Raw genomic sequence first — 19,183 nt, forward strand, 5'->3', positions numbered from 1 at the left:
TCTCTGTACGCCGTTGACCCCAGCCCCCTGGTGGTCATATGCGAGCAGTGCAGTTAGCATTATTACCCGTGCTGTATGATGGTATGTTATGCTATTGCTTTGATTTGGGGCGAGGGGGGTACATTTTTAATGCAGAACAACATAATGTCGTTCAGTGTGCACACATATTTGGCAAGACCAAGGAATGCAAAATTCTCAGTCGACAGCTAGTGTCAAATAATGTCAGAGTAAGTAACTTCAGATACATATTTATATGTCGTTCATACATGAATAGAGAATGAAGGTCGCCGTCTGGCAGCAGAGGGAGCAGTGAGGAGGAGCACGAAGTAACATGCTACATGCTCTCCCCTGTCCCTCCCCCCCCCCCCCCCCCACCTCCAGGGATGTCTCCCACAGTAAAGAAAACAGAGATGGACAGCCCCTCCCCCCAGGACAGCTCCCCGCGGCTCAGCTTCACGCAACACCATCGGCCGGTCATCGCGGTCCACAGTGGTGAGTCTCTGTTGCCGGCCCATGCACGCTCACCAGCGCCCCCAAGAGGTCTGGCGGGCAGCTGTGGGTCTCCAGAGCCACAGTGCTCACATTGCATTTCTGCTTCATTGTTCTCTATTTCCTGTCACCTAGCAGTCCCTCTTGTGTCCAGAAACCAGCGGGTGAGGTCACTTCCTGTCCGGTTCGTGAAGCATTTTGCAATTAGCAGACGGGACCAAGGAGCAAGAAAGTGTCAAACCGTGGTATTAATAACATGAAAAATAAGATGAAGCCCCAAAGGGAGAAAAAAAACGGCAAGCTGTTTTACCTTAAGGCAGTGTTTTCCAACTCAGTTCTCGGGCTCCCACAGACAGTCCACATTTTTGCTCCCTTCCAGCTTCCAGTGCTGGACTTCACTGGATTGAGGTTGCGGTAAGATAAAATCTGAGACAGACAGTAACCCCAGTGACATAGTAACCTCAGAAAGGGCAAAATCGGAAGCAGTGACTGCCAGGAGAAGGCCTCTCGCAGCAGGCCCTGGGGAGACAGACACCACCTGCGCAACAATGTAACGATAACGCAGTGACAGTTCCCGCAGCTATGCCTGTCATGTCATCTGTCTCGCCGAGAGGATGGGTGCGGTTCAAGGTGTCCTGTTACAGGTGAAGTCGTGTAGGACCCCAGGGCAGGTCCAGGCAGCTGCCGCTTCGCTGTGCCGCGGCCGTCCGCGTGCAAGGCCGCTTCGGTAAAATCCCGGACTTCCCCGCAGCCAAGCAACTAACGACGCGTAAACAATAACACAGAAGTGACGGTGACTAATGACAGCGCTGTCCCGGGTGTGCTAACAGAAGGCGGGCAGCTAGCGGGACGCCTCCCTGTGACCAGACGGCGTTCGATTTGGGGCAGCCCTTGAGCAGGAGCCTCGCTACCTCCGTGCTTGTGCGGCTAAATGCTAACGGCGACCCGCTGGAGGCGGAGCAGGGATATGGCAGCCTTCACGCCTTCATTTGGTCGCATGTTCCCCCCATGTGCAGCCAGTACTGGGATGCCGTCCGTCTGATTCCACAGCGTCGGTTCGTAGGCCTGCTGTGTTACAGCTGTCCATCTTGTGCCTTTTTTTTAGCTTTATTAGACGTAATAATGATCAGAACGGCAGTCATTTTCCATGTATTTGTGATACAGCCTTTATCCTGTCCATTACCAGTACTGGTCAAAGTCCAAGTGGTGCTTTAGGCAAGGTTCACCGTTGGCGCCCCCATCTGGCACAAAGTGAAATTGACTCTGAAGTTGGCACCTTAGGCTGGCCTGTCGCCTAAAGAGTTAACTAGTACTGCTGTTATGTTATGTAATTATTATGGTAAAGGACCTGCTCTGTGTGTCCCTCTTCAACCACCATCCCTGCAGGCATCTCCAGGAGTCCTCATCCCTCCTCGTCTTTGCACTTCCCTACGAACCCCATCCTCCCCCAGGCCGCCTCCACTTACTTCCCACACACGGCCATCCGCTACCCGCCGCACCTCAGCTCACAGGACCCGCTCAAGGACCTGGTGTCCCTGGCCTGCGACCCCTCCAGCCAGCAGCCCGGCCCGGTGAGTGAGGGAGTAAGTGAGCGTGCGTGCGAACGAGTGCTTTCTGCTGCCCCCTGGCTGTGAGGAGTGGTACTGCGTGTTGCTAACCCCCGCCCCCGGCTCAGTGGAGGGTCTATTGGTTGTCATAATAACTCCGTTGTCCTCCATGACTGTTCTGCCCTGACTACTACCAAGCACAGTTTTGAGCCAACCATAATTGAGCTGGGAGTTGACCAGAGGTTCTTCAGTTATTTAACTTCCCCTAACCTGCATTGAATCACTACAATAAACATTCTCCTAATCAAAGCATAACACTGTGCTGTGATGTAACTACAACATTCTTGGCTTTTAATTTCTTTAACATTTTAATTCTAGCTTATCGCGTCATTGATGTCTTCTGTTGTTACATTGGAATGTTCTTTTGTGCCATGTGACCTCATTTCTGGTCACATGACCCATTTATGTATTTTGTTTCATTGTGGTTGGTATGGCTACCTGAGCACAAGGTCGCACTGGATTTTCTGGGTGTGCTAGCAAGTGACCCAGCGTGGCATGTTTTCCCCTGGGGCGGGGGGGCGGTGGGGGGGGGTCGAGTGCACGGAGAGTCAATGCATCTCATGGTCTTTTTGGAGGGGGCTCCGCTGGCTGTTTCACCTGAAGGGATAGAAGTGAGCTGAACACAGAGTAGTACGTGCTTACATGTGCGCCGAGATTATGGCCTGAACATCTTGCAGTGAACCATCGGTGACAGTTGTCACAGTGCAGGGTGACATTGACCTTATCAGCCCAGCCTGCCGTGTACAATCGGGCTTGAATGTGATTCTTGTAAGCTGGCCAGCTGCTGTCGAGGGGAGGGTGGTGCTGATGAAGGGTGGATGGTAGCGACCGGCCACTCGCGGGTACCGTCTCTATGGCAGCAATGTCACGCGCACTGGGCATGGGTACTGGGTCCTCTTCGTCATGGATAACTGTCCCAAAAAACCGCAATGACCGTGTGAGTCTGCAAGGAGCCCCAGAGATGTGGGGCCGAGTTGGTGGGGGGTGATACCTCACTGCGAATGTTGCCCCCGTTGACCCCCAGCACTGGATAGCATTTCTCCATGTCTTCCCAATTAAAGGAGTGGGGTTTTTTTCCCACGGTATCCAAGGGACACATCCGTCCATCACCCTGTTCTGCGGGGGGGTGATCGAGATCCCCCAACAACCCTGCCCCCCTACCCTAAACTGTCACCCCCCAAAACATCATGGCTGTCTAAAGCCAAAATGATGAGGGGGGGGGGTGTGAAAAATATATAAAAAAGGGGCCCAGGCCAAAGGGCCAGTGGACGCTCTGACCCCCCGCAGCGTCGCTTACGGGGAGGAAAGATAAAAAGCGATAGATAGAGAGAGAGAGAGAGAGAGAGAGAGAGAGGGCGTGCCCCAGCTGAACTGTGCTCTCTCTTGGTTTGCAGTTGAACGGTAGCGGCCAGGTGAAGGTGCCCAGCCACTACATCTCTTCGCAGATGCTGGCCCCCCCGCCGCACCCCGCCATGCCCCGCCTGACGCTGCCACCCGACTCCAAACCCGCATCCACCACCTCGGAGGGAGGGGCCACTTCTCCCACGTCACCCAGTAAGTGCGCCCGATCCCCACCATGGCCCTTAAACACTCCCAGCTACTAACGGCCCCGTGCCGGGGGCAGAGGCGCGATGGGCGGGGGGTGATCTGTCCACTTGGACCTTCCAACGCGGCGGTTTGACCGTGGATAGGGGGGGTACAGTGACGGTCGGCGGGGGGGGGGGGCAGGCATCACGACGATTGTGGTTGGCTCAAAATTGGCAAAGGGTGACAAGTCAGGGCAGGGCGGGGCTGGAGGTTTGGCGGTAGGCAGGTGCCAAGAGTGACCCACAGGGGGCAGCACAGTTCTCCACGGTGGTTTTCCTGTCTGTTTTTTTGCCAGCTTTTGTCATATCTCACTTATCCATAAGTCCGCTACATCCCAGTCTGGGTGATGGTGCTCCCCACAGGAAGTGGAAAGGTGAGGAAATGAGGGAGGGGTGCGCAGAGAGGGTCTCCTAATTATCCCAGAGAAGAACCAGCCATGGCCAGGGGACCCCTACCCTCCAGGAGTCACTCTCACTGAATGAAAGGCTGGGGGGAGATGGTGACCACTGGCAGATGTAAAGATCACGTTACCCTGCTAATTGCGAGTGGAACCAGTGAAACAGTGCACCGTGAAACGTGCCTGATGTATGTTCCCTTAATTACCCGGCTCTGCTATCCCCACCGATCAACATTCGACACGTTCCTGGGTCACCATGACAACGTGACAAAGCTCTGTGCTAACGTGATTCTAGAGTCCCTTCGGCCGTGGGGCTTCCGGACCTGGCAGGCGGCTCTGTGATTCTAAAAACACCACCCCCCCCACCCCGATTCGGTTGAGACGAGTGTCTGATATGGGCCTTTGATCCAGACGCTCTTAATTATCCATGATAACAAATCCCCGGGAACATCGGCCTTGAAAAGCAAAAGCTGATTGGCCGCTTGGCACGGGCGACCTGTCCCGGATGGGGGGGCTGCTTCTTTCCAGACAGCTGCTTGATTAATTCCAGGCCCCTGCTCTTCAGTAACCGGCGCTAGTTAGTCTTTTTGGACTCGTTACCCTCTCGCTGCAGTACCTCAGAAAGCCGGGCACATCCCGACCGGACAGAAGAAGAGCGCTTTTTGTTTTTGACGCCGAAGCTTGCCGACGGAGAGGCCCGGCAGGGGCGCCTGGGGGCCCCGGACACAAAGCAGAGCCGGCCTTGTCGGAAAAGGAGCCCGGTTCCGTCAAGGGAAACGGGCCGAGGGAGGGTGCGGGTGATTAAATGATGAGGAAGCTGGATGGTATCCACTAGCATAGTGTCATCCTGGCCGAACTGCAGCTGGACTGTCATGCAGGTTTGACGTGTGGGTGTTTATGCTCTCGCTCTCTGTCTCTCTCTCTTTCTGTCTTTCGATCTCTCCCTTCATCACAGCCTACTCAGCCCCCGGGACGCCCCCTTCCAACCGTTCCTTTGTAGGTATCGGAGCTCGGGACTCTGGTGGACTCTATCAGGCACAAGTAAGAAATGTCTGGATTGGTGTGTGTGTGTGTGGATTAGGTTTATATTACTTTGTGGGGACCAGTTTTTTTTTTTGACAATGTGGGGACCATTTTTCGGTCCCCACAAAGATCTGTGAATGCGGTCAAAAAAGCATAAAATGTCAAAAGTATCGTATTTTGTTTGGTTACTAAAGGTTAAGGTTAGGGCTGGGTAGGTGTTAAGGTCGTCATGTTATGATTTGAGTTTTTCCCATAGGGATGAATGGATAGTCCCCACAAAGATATAATTACAAACCTGTGTGTGTGTATGTGTCTGTGTGCGTGTGTGCGTGTGTGTGTGTGTGTTCGATGGTCTGTAGGACCCACCTTGCTGTGTTTGGCCTGCATCCCTCTTTCAGACTCTTGCACGCACATGCTCTCCTGAAACACCACTGTTGCTTAGCGGCCTGACCCTAAACAAATGACTCAACCCTCTATATTCTGTGCTATTTATCAGTTGATATACTGTAGGAATTCAGAGAACATGTCATATTTAAGGTCCAACATTCTTCAACCTGCCGCTCAATGTTATGAACGTCTTGTTAGTTGTACTGGAATCGTAACCTGAGACACAGTGCTGCCCAGATGCCATCGATCCTACCCAGAAGCTCACTCCAGAGCCTTGGGGCTGCCTTGGCATGGACTCTACCCAAGGTTTCATGCTGTCTTTGACTTGCTGTCTGGTGTTGGCCTGCAGAGTTGAGACAGGTTGTCTCTGTAGACCAGGGCAGAGCCATCACAGTGCCAAGGCTCAGGGTCAGGAAGAGGCTGTTGTAGGGAATTCTGCGATTTCAGAGGGAAACTGAGACCGGCGTCTCCGCTTATGGGAGCGCGCGCTCACATCGAGTCACGTCGAAGCCAAGAGATGAGCGCCGAGTCACAGGAAACTCTCGGCGATGTCAAACTGCTGCTGGATCTCTTTACCCCGGGAGCTACTCAGGAAAGAGGAGACGGAGACCCAGAGGGCTCATCCCGGGCGTGGCCTGTGGCGCTGATGTCCGTGGCTGTCTGGTTGCCAGGGGAAACCAGACATGATGTAATTGCAGGACAGGCCTGTTACTTGAGCAAGTGGAAGTGGGGGAGGTTATAAAAAGGGAAGAAAATGACGGAGGGGGGGGGGGTCCGATTGAAAGGTCGGTCAGCCTGGGAAGCTGCAGGAAGTCCTCGGGACGACAAACACTCCTTCTCCAGCTTTGGCGACATTTCGGGGGGGTGGACCGCCCCGATAACTGGAGACGGTTGTCTGAGCCTAACGGACGGAACTCGGCACTGGAGCACGTAAAGGTGAAGATACCAGTAAATATATGTTACAGGTGGTGCAGCGAGCCCTCAGTGAGGAGATGGATGGAGCAGCTGGTCCCAGTGCTCGGCCCAGTTCGGCCGCACTTTCTGCTCTTCAGCCCGGGCCTTTATTGAGCCAGCCAAGTTGTACAGAGACGTTTACGCCGCAAAATCCCTCATCATCATCCCGCAGGCTGTGTTTCTGACCTGCCCCCTCCTCATCAAAACCGAGACTCTTACACAATATCAAGACAAGGAACTCCTTTACTGGAGTTATAAACAGAACCCGGCTTTGGCGAGCACCGTGGTCAGGGACGGCATCCGGGGGCTCTCGGGGGGTGTTACGTAGCCCAGAGCAGTTCTGCAGCTACCATGCCGATGTCTGGACGCAGATCAGGTGACTGGTAGATCTGTGGGAAGCGGGCGGCACAGCGAATCGATCCACATGATGGGACGACTGGCCACGAGGTCGCTTTGGGGGGAACCGGGGCAGCTGGCAAAGCGAGCCGCAAATTACCAAGCTCGTTAAGAGAGGCTACGTCAACGAAGGGTTTTCGCATTAACCGCCAGCGGCTTTCCAGAGGTTTTTTCTTACTTGCGTGGACTCCTTTCTAGCGGCTGCCAAAGAATGACATGTCATTAATTAGTTCCAGCTCTTTGGCAGAGTGTGGGCTTGGTATTAGCCCTCGGCCACGTTGACCTGTGTCCAGGATTACCCGATTCCGCAGAATTTCTCCAAAATACATGTGTGCGGGCTGGTATGCGGAACCAGAGACGTCAATGCCTTTCACAGGATAAAAGCAATAAATAAATGTGACAGTTATCCATGCCATGACGTTCAAGCATAAAGCTGTCATTAATACCATTTGAGGTCCTTCGGTTTTTGTTCTCGGCTAAATCTTTCTGTCCTTGATGTGGAACGATGCGTCATGCTGAACCGCCTCGCCCCCCGAACTCGCCCCCAGCGTAAATGCCAGCCCGGGCAGCTGGAGAGCAGGACGTGTGCCAGCCTGCCACCTGCTGGGATGAATGATTTTTCTTCACGGGACAGATTTGAACCCGGATAACCAGCCAAATTTCATATATTGCTGTCTATTTTTTCGGAGTAGTTGGACACTGTGTCTGTAGATGTTTACGGAAATGACCAAAATACTTATGGCGCGACGGGAGTGGCAAGCAGAGAGCGACAGGCCCGGCCAGCATCTGTCTCAAAACCGCATGTCCGTGCCAACTGCTTACCTGGATGTGCGTCTGCCTGGGCGACCGGGAAGGGGGCCCAGTCCGGACGTGCGATCAAAGCTCTCTGTGGGAGGCTCATGGCCGGAACAGCATTGATAACCCTTGATGTGGAAAGGTTTGTCAGGCAGCCTCCCCAGAATGAGTGGGGGTAGTGGCTCCCCCTGGTGGTGGTATGATGGGAGATGTACTCGGTCTGGTCCTAAACACTTATGAATCATCAACGGCAGGTCCCAGTCAGAATATACAAGCCTGTACGATGTACACCTTATATCACACCGTATTTCCAATAAAATCACGTACTAACGTGTTGGTAGCCTCCTGAGGCTGTACGTTATCCCGGGAATACTCCCAGATCGTTTGCGTGGGGGATCTGCCCGTCCCGTAAGTTAGTGTAAGCAGAGCCGGCTCCCGCCCGCTGGGTCATCCTCCTCGATCCACATGCTGCCGTGTGGTCCCCAGGTCCGTCCCGCCGTCCTGGGTGCGAGACGTCACACCGGGTCCCAAAGAGGATTGGTTGGGTTGGGGGGGCGGAGCCTGAAGCTGGAGACTTCTGGTTTTTCGCTCCCTGTCGTAATGAGAAGTAAGCTCACTCCCACCCACCCCCCCCCTTTCCCACTACCACCTCGCCATTTTACGAGATCAGTGGAAAAGCGTCCAGTTCTGCGGTCTGCTTGGGTAGTGGGGGGGAGCTGTTAAAATAGTTTAAACCTCGATGGGGAAAAAAGATCGGAATGGGAGGGAAATGGCCGGGATTTGAAGAAACCTCGTTCCGTTAAATTTTAGGAACAGGGCGCAGCAAGACGAAGCCAGGATCCTATTAGAACGTGTTTTTAAACGGCTTTGATCGATTCCTGCTGTGATCTCACGTCGCTTTTATACCTCCCTTATTTTTAATGGCTGATGTTTTTTCCCGCTCTTCCAGCAGACTGGGCTAAATGTTCTGAGGTTTTTTTGGGGGAGAAGACAAGTCCTGCATCGGCCGGTGGGGGGTTGGGGGGGAGGGGGGGTGTCGGGATAAATATCTGGGAAGGATGGTGGTTCATTATTTACAGCCGAGACACTGAGATGAAAGCAGAGCCAGGGACCCCCACCACCACTGTGTGATCACATTAGTACCTAAGAAGTAAGGAGCTGGACCGCATTCATATTCCCCTCTCTGCGGGGGGGTCCTCCCTCAGTATTTTTCACTTGAAGTGGGGTGGGAGTCGTATTTATTTTTGTTGATGTAGACCTACCTGAAACACCAGCATCTCTCCAATTTATGAAATGCCCTACAGACCTACAGACCACCCATCAGCTGCTCTATCGACTCCCCCCAGAGGTGATAGACACCCCTGATTTACAGCCTGACCTGCCCCCTGGAGAGGGGTGTGGCCCTGTGGCTTCAGACATTGTGCCTGTGATCGGAAGGTTGCTGGTTCGAGTCCCGGAGTCGGCTGTGTGATTTTTGGTTCCCGGAAAAGGCCCTTCACCCCAAGCTACTGCCCCTGCTTTCTCGATTCTACGTTACTTTAGATGAAACTGTCTCATAAATTAAGTAATTGTTCATTTCTGATTATGTTGGGGTGAGGGCGTGGTTAGGGGTGTTTTAGAGCTCTGGAGCTCAATCTTATGCTCAGATGCGTCGGCTGGAAGAATCGGCCCATTGTGGCGGCAGCAGCGCCTTTCATCTGCGGATTTAATTAAAAACGCAGACGCGGCCGTTTGCTCCACCCTGACTACACTCACATGACATCTAATGACAAACAGACAGCAGCCACCTTTCATTAGGAAAGGTAATTAATGAGAGAGTCCCGTAAGTACACACACGCTGTCTCTCTCTCTCAAAGAATCAGCCCTTTCAGGTGACAGCGGCCGGGGGCTGTTTCTTCCATTGTCTTTCCGTGGTAATTTAATTAAAAACGTAGACAGAGACCCGGCTGAGTCTCCTGAAGGTCTCCGAGTTTAACGGCATGCTGGGAGAGCGGGCCGACTCCCTCCCACGCGCCGTGATACTCGCTAATGTCATTACGGGAAACATTAACCCCCGCCGTTAGCCTAATCCGCTAACAGTGCGCCACCTCCCCGCCATCGGGGGCACAGCTGTGCGTGCAGGTGTGTAAACCCCCCCCCCCCCCCCCACACCTTGAGGCGGCACCACTTTCTGTTCTGTGCATTTCTAACCCTCCAGTTGCTCCAGCTGTGTGAGTGCGTGTGTGTGTGTGTGTGTGTCTGTACTTATGTATATATTACATTACGGGGGCCAAATGTCCCAACAGTGTGATAAAAAACCTGTTATTTCGATGGTGTGGGGGCCATTTTTCGGTCCCCACAAGGGGGAATTCAGGTTTATGAAAATCTGGGACTGTAATCAAGAAACTGAAAATGTCAAAAGTCTTATATATTGTTTAGTTACATGTGGTTATAGGATTAGGGCTTGGTTGGGCCTTAAGGGCGTCATTGTTGGGATTAGGATTATGCCCTTAGAAATGAATGGACGGTCCCCACAAAGATATGAAAACCTGCACTCTGTGTGTGTCTGTGTCTGTCTGTCTGTCTGTCTGTCAGTGAAGCCCCATTCCAGAAGGATCCTCGCCCTGACCGTTGACCTATATCTTTTATTCCTTCTCTCTTTCAGTCCTGGTACCTGGGGAACTGAAGAACACTTATTGGCAAGAACACATGAATATGAGATTATAACTGTTTTCTGGAATTTTGGACGCGATGCAGGAGGGAAACACAAATCTGTATACACATACAGTATATACACATATATGTGTGTGTGTATATATATATTACTTATATACATATTTTATATATATATATATATATACACACACACACACCTTTATATATCATGATGTAACATGTTTCAACTGGCCTTTTGAAGGAAGAGGATGTTGTGTCTCAGTAAAGAGAGAGGAGGATGAGGGGTGGCGAGGAAGAAGAGAGGGGGCAGACACGCTTCTTCGCTGGCCTCCACCCAGCGCATGGGAATAAGTGCCCCGCCCCCCCGCATCTACCCCCCACCCCCGGCTCAGCTACTTAATGTTCTGCTTCTTCATATATGCAAAATGACATTTTTTTTCCTAATGGCGAACATGGGGGGGCAGAGGGGCGTCCCGCTGCTTTTCCCGCCTCGATGGGATCCTGAGCTTCGGGAATCCGCCCCGATCCAAAAGGGGTCACAAGAAAGGAATGTTTCAAAGGTTTTTTTTTTGTTTGTTTTTTTTTTTGTAAATCCACTTTGACAATCATTTATGCCTCTGCTGTTCACCTCCTTCGCCCAAAGGGGGCGTCCTTTTCTGTTAACACTCAGCGGGCTGCCTCCGCTATGGATGCTAAAGGTCGCTGCTGTATCTGCTGCTGGCTGTTAGCATCGTGGCGGTTACCACGACGGCGACGGTCAGACACGGTGAGGCCGGGGGTGGCTGGGGCGAGTGGGGGGGGGGGGGGGAACGAGGAATAAGTATGAGCTGTCAAATAGCCACTGCCCCGTCTGAGAACCTTAGTGGTTCAGGGTGGGACAGAAAAGTGTCCCCCACATACCCCCCGCCATGGCTGCTCCACAGTACTTCCTCATGTGCCCCCCCCCCTAGCTCAGGAGCAAGGTCTGCCCCTCCCTGCTCCCCATGTCCCAAACAGTAAGGTCGCATCAAGTCCAGAAGGGTCTCGTCTCCAGAGAATAGACTCTCTTTAATTAGTATTTCCTTTTCTGAGGGAAATTTAAAATAATCTCTGTTGTTGCCTACCCCCTCTCTGACCGCTGCCGGGCGTGTTAAACACGGAGTGTGTTGTCGTGTTAAACACGGAATGTGTCGTCGTGTTAAACACGGAGTGTGTCGTGGTTTGGCCAGCAGGTTGGTAGGGGTGACTGGTGAGGTCATAGGTGAGGAAAACTTTTCTTTTTTATGTATTTAGTTTAAATGTCATTGGAAATGAAAGACATTGCACTACTTTAAAGTTAATTTCCTTCCTTAGCAGCTATTTTTTAATGTTTTGGCATAATCATTTGAGATGCTGCAAGACAGACATAGTCCGTAGAAGTTTTAGAGCTAGTGAGTAGACTTGTTGCGTTCTTTCGGTAGCTGGGTACATTACCTTTGAGCATTGGCTTCCGGAAAGCTCTTCATACAATCAGAACCGCTAATGTCACCCCGTGGTCCCGTCCCTGTCTGTGATTCGGGGGGGGGGGGGCGGGGAGGGGGGGGTTGTTGGTGAATGATGAACGGCAAGGCCCTGGTTTTTGTGCGTTTCTCCTGTCATTTCTGGTCAATCCTCCCCTTTGAACATGTGACCGGACGCAGTCAGGCTTCCGGGTCGTGGATCTTCCACCCGTGTGTGTGTGTGTGTGTGTGTGTGCGCATGTGCGGCGTTGCCATGGGGAGGACAGTGGCACTTCTCTGGGCTTAAAGGTTTGCCTTTGCCCAGCGCCCGTCCATTGGCACTTCCAGATGCCACGCTGAGACCTAGCCATGATAATATCAGAAGGTCGGATTCGATGAGACGCTGCGTCGGGATTGGACACCTCAGCGTCGAACCCGAGTCACAAAGCCATGAAAAGTGCCTAAGACAAAGTAGGAGGCTCTGTCATTAGAGGGAGGACCCTCAGGAGCTGTGTGGGGGCGGAGACAGGGGCGGGACAGGGACAAGGGTGGGGTTAGGGTGGGACTGCAGGCGAGGACCCGGGGGCGGGGTTTATGCGTGACGCACTACGAACCTAGACGTTCTCTAAAGATCTGCACCTTTCAGACGCTGATTTGTGTACACTGGCGTCTCCGTCCGGGACACTTTTTATACCGCTGGGGACGAGACAAGGAAAAAAAAATAACACAGAAATAAATACATCATCCCAAGACAGAGTGACGTTTTTAGAAAACCCTCTAATTTTGCTATCAGCGCTTACATAATCAAACTGACACATATCAAAGCAATATTTATATAGAAAGAGATAAGTGTGTATATATATACAAATATGTGTGTATATATATATTTAAAAGGCTAAAATGGCTTTCAAGGGAAACCCATTCATGCACGTCGATTACTTTGTGATACGATGCTTGGGATTTGCTTTGCGGCTGCGAGCTGAGTCAACACCTCCATTTATTTAAAAAATACAAACACTTTGTGTTAAAGGTGCTGTTATGGAATCCTATATAATATGCATGGTGCTTTAAAATGAGGAAATCACGTGAATTTAGCTTTTACTTTTCTTCTTACTCTTTTTAACTGACCAGCGTGACACTTAGGAGAATATGCACGACTGAAAGGCTGCGGTAGCTAAAACCCACGGGAAGCTGTCTGTCCCTTTAATGACCCCCGTGAAATAACGAGAAAGTCAAACTGATCGGGTATGTGCAGGACGCCGTCGGTTTCCGTGTTCCATTTGCCCTTCCCCATAAATTCTATACTTTGCACGAGATTTTATATGCCACGTTATGTGCCTTGCCTTTTGGTTAAAAGTAATTAACAGATAAAGAAAATATTTGTTCTGTTTTTATGTAATCGGTCTCTGCACAAAAACAAACAAAAAAATGCTGCATGTTGAATGCTTATCTTATTCTAATTAACATAATTAATTAAGGAAAGGTTGCCATTTGTACAGAGAAGCATTTTTTAAAAAACAATCTTAGGTAAAGGAGTAAACAATGTGAAATAGTTTTTAATTCCTCCGATACTGTAGGGGCGCTAGACTAAGGCTGGGTCTCCTGTCTGTTTTTCCTCCCTAGTTTCCCTGCGCTTCATTGTGAATCCACTGAATCCAGTTTGTTTTTTCTAGTCATGCTTGTTTCGGTACCTATGATCTGTCTTCCAGTTCGTATTATTGTAATAATGTATGAAAATATGCAATACCAGTTTTTTTCCTGTATAGATGTTAGAAACGTTTGGCTGAAGGTAACTTTTTTTGACTCCCTTGAATAAGCATCTACTTTCCGCGGAATATAAAGCGCGTGGAATGATTAGTGGTATTTAAAGGTGTGTTTCTAGTCAAAGCTGACCAAAGGTAGCCTGGTGCACTACACAGTTAAGTGAAGTATGGTGTGTCTGATCTAAGACGAGCGGATCTATGAGGCCCTTATATGAGGCCCTTTCTGTCTCTGTCCGCAGTGCGGCTGTGGGGTAATGGGTAAGCCGTGGCAGGGGAGCAGGGTGGAGCAGATGCCTGAAACACTGGGCCAGATCTACCACTAGGGCGGCAACATTGTCACCCTTCCGATTTTCAATCTACACCTGGTATTTTCTCTTTGCTGCTGGACCCACCCAGAGTCTCTAATGTGTGACTGGGATGGTCAGTAAGTATTTAAGAGCAGAGGCCTGGGGGAGGTATTCGCTGAGGGAGATCCTTGCGTAGACAGGCCAAGCGGAGACCCTGGTCCACAGCATCACCCCAAATACAAATCCAGCAAAACTACCTGGGTTTGTGAGGAAATAACACCCGAAAAGTGGGGAATCCCTGAGGAGGCTTTCCGAACCTTATAGCCCCCCCCCCCCACTGGTTTCTTGTACTTAGGGGCCCAGTGTTTCTGTGTTTCTGGGGTCCTCAGCATGTCCTTGATGTTCCCGAGCCATCCCATAATGTGGGTGTTATACGGCTGCAGAAAGCTAACTTAGAGCGAGACCGCAGCACGAGCTGGTGGGAGCCGCACTTTGATTGGATGCGTCATGTTGGCAGCAGGAAGTAGTGGAACTTGAGCGCTGCTTAGAAATTGGGTCCCCGGGGGACACTTAAAAATGTGACACAGGTTTGGCGCAACCTCAGTCTCATTCCTACCTTGTGAGCTAAGCTGCTTTACCAGAATGAGGGGTGGGGGTGGGGGTGATGAGATGTGCAGTTCTAGTAAGTTCTCTATTATACCCTATTTGATTTCTTGTTTTTGTTAAACAATGAGTAATGTACAAAAAATTATCCTTTGCACTGTCTTCAGGCAGAATGTTTAGCGTTGCGAATCATCCACAGGTCAATTCCTGTTTAGCGGAAATCACAAACAGGCAAACTGTCTTCGTTTAGGCCAGTGGCGTCTGTGAATGTAGATACAGCAACAGGAGAGCACTTGTTTCGGGTGGGGAGGGGGAACAAGCGTTCTTCATTTAACCTGTCGGTATCTTCCAGGGTTGAAAGATGCAAAGACGCTCCAGTATTTGAAAGACGAGATGGTGGGTGATGATTCTTTTTGCCATTTGTTACTATTTCGTGTGACAGGAGTATTATGGGTACGGAGGCGTTTGATGCACTCGTATTCACCGTGATGGGAAGGTCCAGCTGAACGTTAGGCAGTATATAGTACTGAGTTGGCAGCTTGAGTTGGATGGCAGGGCTGGGGATTTTGTTTACATGCCCATCTTTCTCTTGAGGGGCAGCGATGCTGCTTCCCTGCATTTCCCCCCCCAGTCAGTAGAGGAGTGTCGGTTAAACAGCGCCCAGTCACATCCAGAAGAGCTGACAGGTTGTTGCCGTGTCACTCAGCACAGCAACGTTTTCTATTTGTTTATAAACGGGAGGTGCAGTGAGGCGGGGGTCTCTCCCCTGAGCCAGAGCCCAGAATTATGGCTGTCCTAGAAATCCCCCATCCTGAAAAAGTGACGTCAGAACGTCTAAAGGGCAGCCTCTAACCGAAGAGCTGCTTAGAGATCTATTGCACATCAAAACAGGAAGTCAGACCCCCCCGTCACTATGCCGAGCCCTGCCCTTACCGGGGTGGGAACAGACCCCTGTAGCCTCATCTCACACCCCGTGATGATTTGCACTGTTCCACTCCCACCTCTTACATCCAGCTGCCCCCCCCCCCCCCCAGCCAGCTGCCCCCCCAGCCAGGTCACAGATGTGACCAGGAACCTTGGGGGGAAGTGGCAAGGTGCCTGAAGCCTGCCCCCTGCATGGCAACCTAGCCAATAAGGGACCGCTACATCATCTATCCCCCCTCCCCATTTTACACCTAACTCAGACTCGCGATAGAGATGAAAACATTGCTCCAAGAGCACTGATATCTCCCAAAGCAGCTCTTTTGAAAAATGGCCGCCGGCGATGGCTGAAATTACTCCACATCGCAAAGAATCATCGCAAAAAAAAATAAAAAGAAAAAAATTTGAAGAAATTTTAATTTCCAAGTGATTGGCATTGTTTGCAGTGATTGTCATGATTTTAGGGATGCTAATTAACATTAGACCTTATTCTAGAAAACACTCTTGGTGTATAAACAAAGGAATGCCATGTAAATATATTTTTATAGGAAAGTCGCATTTTTGTGTTTGCTTTTTGTTGTCCTCCGCTTGTGGCGAAGCCATAAATCATGGGAATTCCTTCCAGGGAAATGCAGTGGAAAGAGTGTGAACACTACCCACAATGCATTCCTTCAGCAAATACCTGTCTTTGGGTTACCGTGCCAACACTTTGGCAACAGTCAGTTCAACCTCACTTGTTGTTTTAAGTAGAGTCGTCCACCCGGTTACCCACAAAGGAATATGCAAATTCCATCATTTTCTTCCGCCACGGATCATCTTGCCGGTCTCTTTTTTTTCTCCTGTTGCCTTGCAAGCCTTGAGACCACACACACACACACACACACACACACACACGCATCACTTCTTAGTTTCTGCAAGCCGGACTCAATATCCTGGCACCGACATTCCGGGGGGGATGACTCAAAGATGCTCTCCCGGGAAGTATCTTCCAAACCCAACCTGAAAACAGATGACGGACGAAAAAGAGGGAAAGAGTGAGAGAGCCAGCGAACGAGAGCTAGAACAGCTGCTTTAATTTTATTCGTTTTCTTTGTGTTTTTTCCATCTTTGCTTTTTTTCTATGCGTAACATTAACCGGTGAATGTTGCCAGTCCTCTTGCTTTTTGACGTCTTCTGCTGCTTGGAATGCTCCGCGTCTTTGGCGGGTGTGGCTGACCGGGGCCTGGTGTTTCATGGCCGCTGTCGCCCTCCCTCTACCCTTCGGGTTCTTAGCGGTGCCCGTCCCCTCGATGATGGCCCAGCATTTGGACACGGTCGTCATCTTTCTGGGCTCTCAGTGCCTTTCCTGTCACAGCTCGGTCGAGGTCGGCCACTCTTCCTCGGTTCACCTGTACAGGCTGCATCCTGACATTAGGCATCCCGGGCCGTTAGGTCGCCCCCTGGAGGCTCAGCATTGAAGGCGCAATTCCTGACTAGATGTGGTTAGAATGTAGCAGTAAGAGCTTCGATCCTTCAGAACATCCGTCATTTCAGCCTGAAGCTACTCTTGCAGTTAGAGCCAAAAAGCCTCTTTTACGAGTACTACAGTTTCTTAATCACCGCTTTCATTTCTCAGCAAAATCTTTTGGTGTGATAACTTTGAATTTGCCGTATGCAAGGGTTGGACAACTTGCTGGGGAGGGGGGGGGTGGGGGGTCGGACTGTGGGGCTACGTTTCCATCACCCCTGGTTGGTGATACCAGGAGGTTTCAGAATAAGCTCCGAAAGAGTCATTCGTCGAGATTTTTTTCCAGAAGCCAGCATGCCGAATGCAGTTGTCCATCCCTGATTCAAACAAGGGCTAAAATAAACTGAAGTGTCAATACCTGCTTCAGAAACGCCGTATGCAATTGTCTGTGTGTCGGGGCTCGTTTTCAAACTGAACAGCTCTTGCTTCTGTGTGCTCTGCTAAAAATGATGTACACTGTTTATTGTTTAAAGAGTGAAATGCACTTCTGGGATGGTAGGAGATCGAAAAGAAGGCAATATGAGAGGCGTTACAGGAATGTGTGACAGAGCCCCTGCGAAAATACCTCAGCCCCTTTGTCTCTACAGTAATGTTACTTCCTTTGTTTGGGAATTCCCCCAGTCCTGCCCCCCCCCCCCCCCAAAAAAAAAGATTGTAATGAAACAGCAAGTATAATGTTCTGGGGCTCGGAATGTCAAGCTCCGCCGTCAGACCTAATCGGTCGACAGTAAGACTTTATGCAAATCATATGCAAATTGAGGTGGCTGGTGGGCGGGGAAATTCCAGCAAAGGGGGTAGCATCATGGAGACGCATCCTGGCACCTGACATACGATGCTCCTGTGGTGGCTGAACCTCACCACTACGTGGCACTAGGGAGCTGGTTGTGTCTCATACAACCTGTTGTCTGCTCAGAGTCCGTTAAAGCGATACCAATTTTGTGTTTGCCTGGATGCCCCCCTCCAGTCCTGAGAAGTCTGCAGGTGAACATACATAATAATGAGAAGCTATAAGCAGAAGATACCAAAAAAGTCATTCTCGATAAGCAGTGCCTGTCATTTGCTGGATTCTTCTCTGTCTTCCTCCCTCAGTCTGTGAGCTGCTCTGTATCTCTCTCCGAGAGATTCGTGTGCAGTTGAGTCCGTCACCCGAGTCAGAGTTTCCCCTGCGTCCTCGTTCAGTCGTCCGCGGCGCCCTGAACACGCAGGTCGTCACCATGGGCCCAGGGAACTGATTTTATGTTGCCCCCCCCCCCCCGTCACTTCCTGGATGGAATTGAGCACACTGACAATCTGTAGTGTCTTAATGTCACCTACAGAAATGTTCTTAATAGAATCCCAGCCCCTCCCATAGAAAAAGACCAATCAGTCCTGTCATCTGTTTCATCCACAATTTCTACAGACGTACTGTTGGAGGAACTTTGGTCTTAATTACTGTCACTTAAGAAAACTTAAAAAGTTTTATTAGTGTTATTAACACGCGTTATGGCCTAAGTATCAATTCGGGGGGGGGGGGGGCTTTAGTCCCACCAAAAAGGGCTTCAATCCATTGTGACAACCTGCTTTTTAGATGTGTATGTTCTTGTGGTTTTTTTTTTTTTTTTTTAAAGAAATTTCTCCTAAGGCATGCTGTTTCAGATTCTCCCTTTGTTGACTTTTACTTTGTGGAAAGCAAAGGCCGAGGCGTTTGTCAGACAACTGTAATGCAGTGTTAAGGGTTTTTTTGTTTTGTTTGTTTTTCTCATATTTTTCCAATATTACCATAGTAGATTATCATTAATCGCTTGCTTGCTGCTCAGAAATCGTCCCTTCACACCAGAGACAATGTACATGGATGCTGAGTTCCAGCACAAATCGAACAGAAACGCTTCATATTTTATTTAAAAGGAAAAAAGTTCATGGTCAAACAATACAGAAAACAAATGCAGAGACGACAGAATGGCTTCATGCTACATGACATCTAGACTTATGTGTTCTGTTTTTTTTTTTCCTTCTGGTGTGAAGGGATCATTTTTACATCTTTGACAATATTTGATTATAACGTTGTATTCAGCCATTGCAGTTCGCATATGCTCATGATGCATTACTGGAAGTGAGTATGTTTCCCTATGCAAAAAAAAAAATATAAGAAAATAAACAAGCTATGCTACAGGTCTTTGTTTTTGCCTCGTTTTTGGGAATCTGTCCCCCCCAGCGGAGCGTGTTGATTTTGCATCCCGATGGAATCTGACCTCAGAGCTGTGGTTATGGATGATAAAAGCAGGTAAGCAAGATTTGACATGCTTTCAGAATTTTTTTTTTTGTTCTTTTTTGATACCGTCACAGGCATGAGCAGGAAATCATCCATCCTGTCAGCAT

At 50.1% G+C, this 19,183-nt stretch overlaps 1 protein-coding gene across 5 annotated transcripts in view; it reads left to right on the forward strand.

Moving 5' to 3' along the window:
* The window catches only part of LOC111847425 (nuclear factor 1 C-type-like), a 68,193-nt gene extending 49,217 nt beyond the window's left edge, over positions 1-18,976 (forward strand). For 4 of the 5 annotated variants that reach the window (XM_072704060.1, XM_072704059.1, XM_072704061.1 and 1 more), the window contains 5 exons: positions 382-492; positions 1,876-2,060; positions 3,491-3,650; positions 5,036-5,121; positions 10,280-18,976. In XM_072704060.1, the coding sequence (XP_072560161.1) occupies positions 382-492; positions 1,876-2,060; positions 3,491-3,650; positions 5,036-5,121; positions 10,280-10,300 (563 nt within the window). In that variant the 3' untranslated portion in view covers positions 10,301-18,976. The remainder of the gene's footprint in view (positions 1-381; positions 493-1,875; positions 2,061-3,490; positions 3,651-5,035; positions 5,122-10,279) is intronic. The other variant, XM_072704062.1, reaches the window with a different exon arrangement.
* The last annotated feature ends 207 nt before the right edge of the window (positions 18,977-19,183 follow it).

The sequence above is a fragment of the Paramormyrops kingsleyae genome, chromosome 21, assembly GCF_048594095.1.
Source record: "Paramormyrops kingsleyae isolate MSU_618 chromosome 21, PKINGS_0.4, whole genome shotgun sequence".
In the NCBI taxonomy this organism is placed as follows: Eukaryota; Metazoa; Chordata; class Actinopteri; order Osteoglossiformes; family Mormyridae; genus Paramormyrops; species Paramormyrops kingsleyae.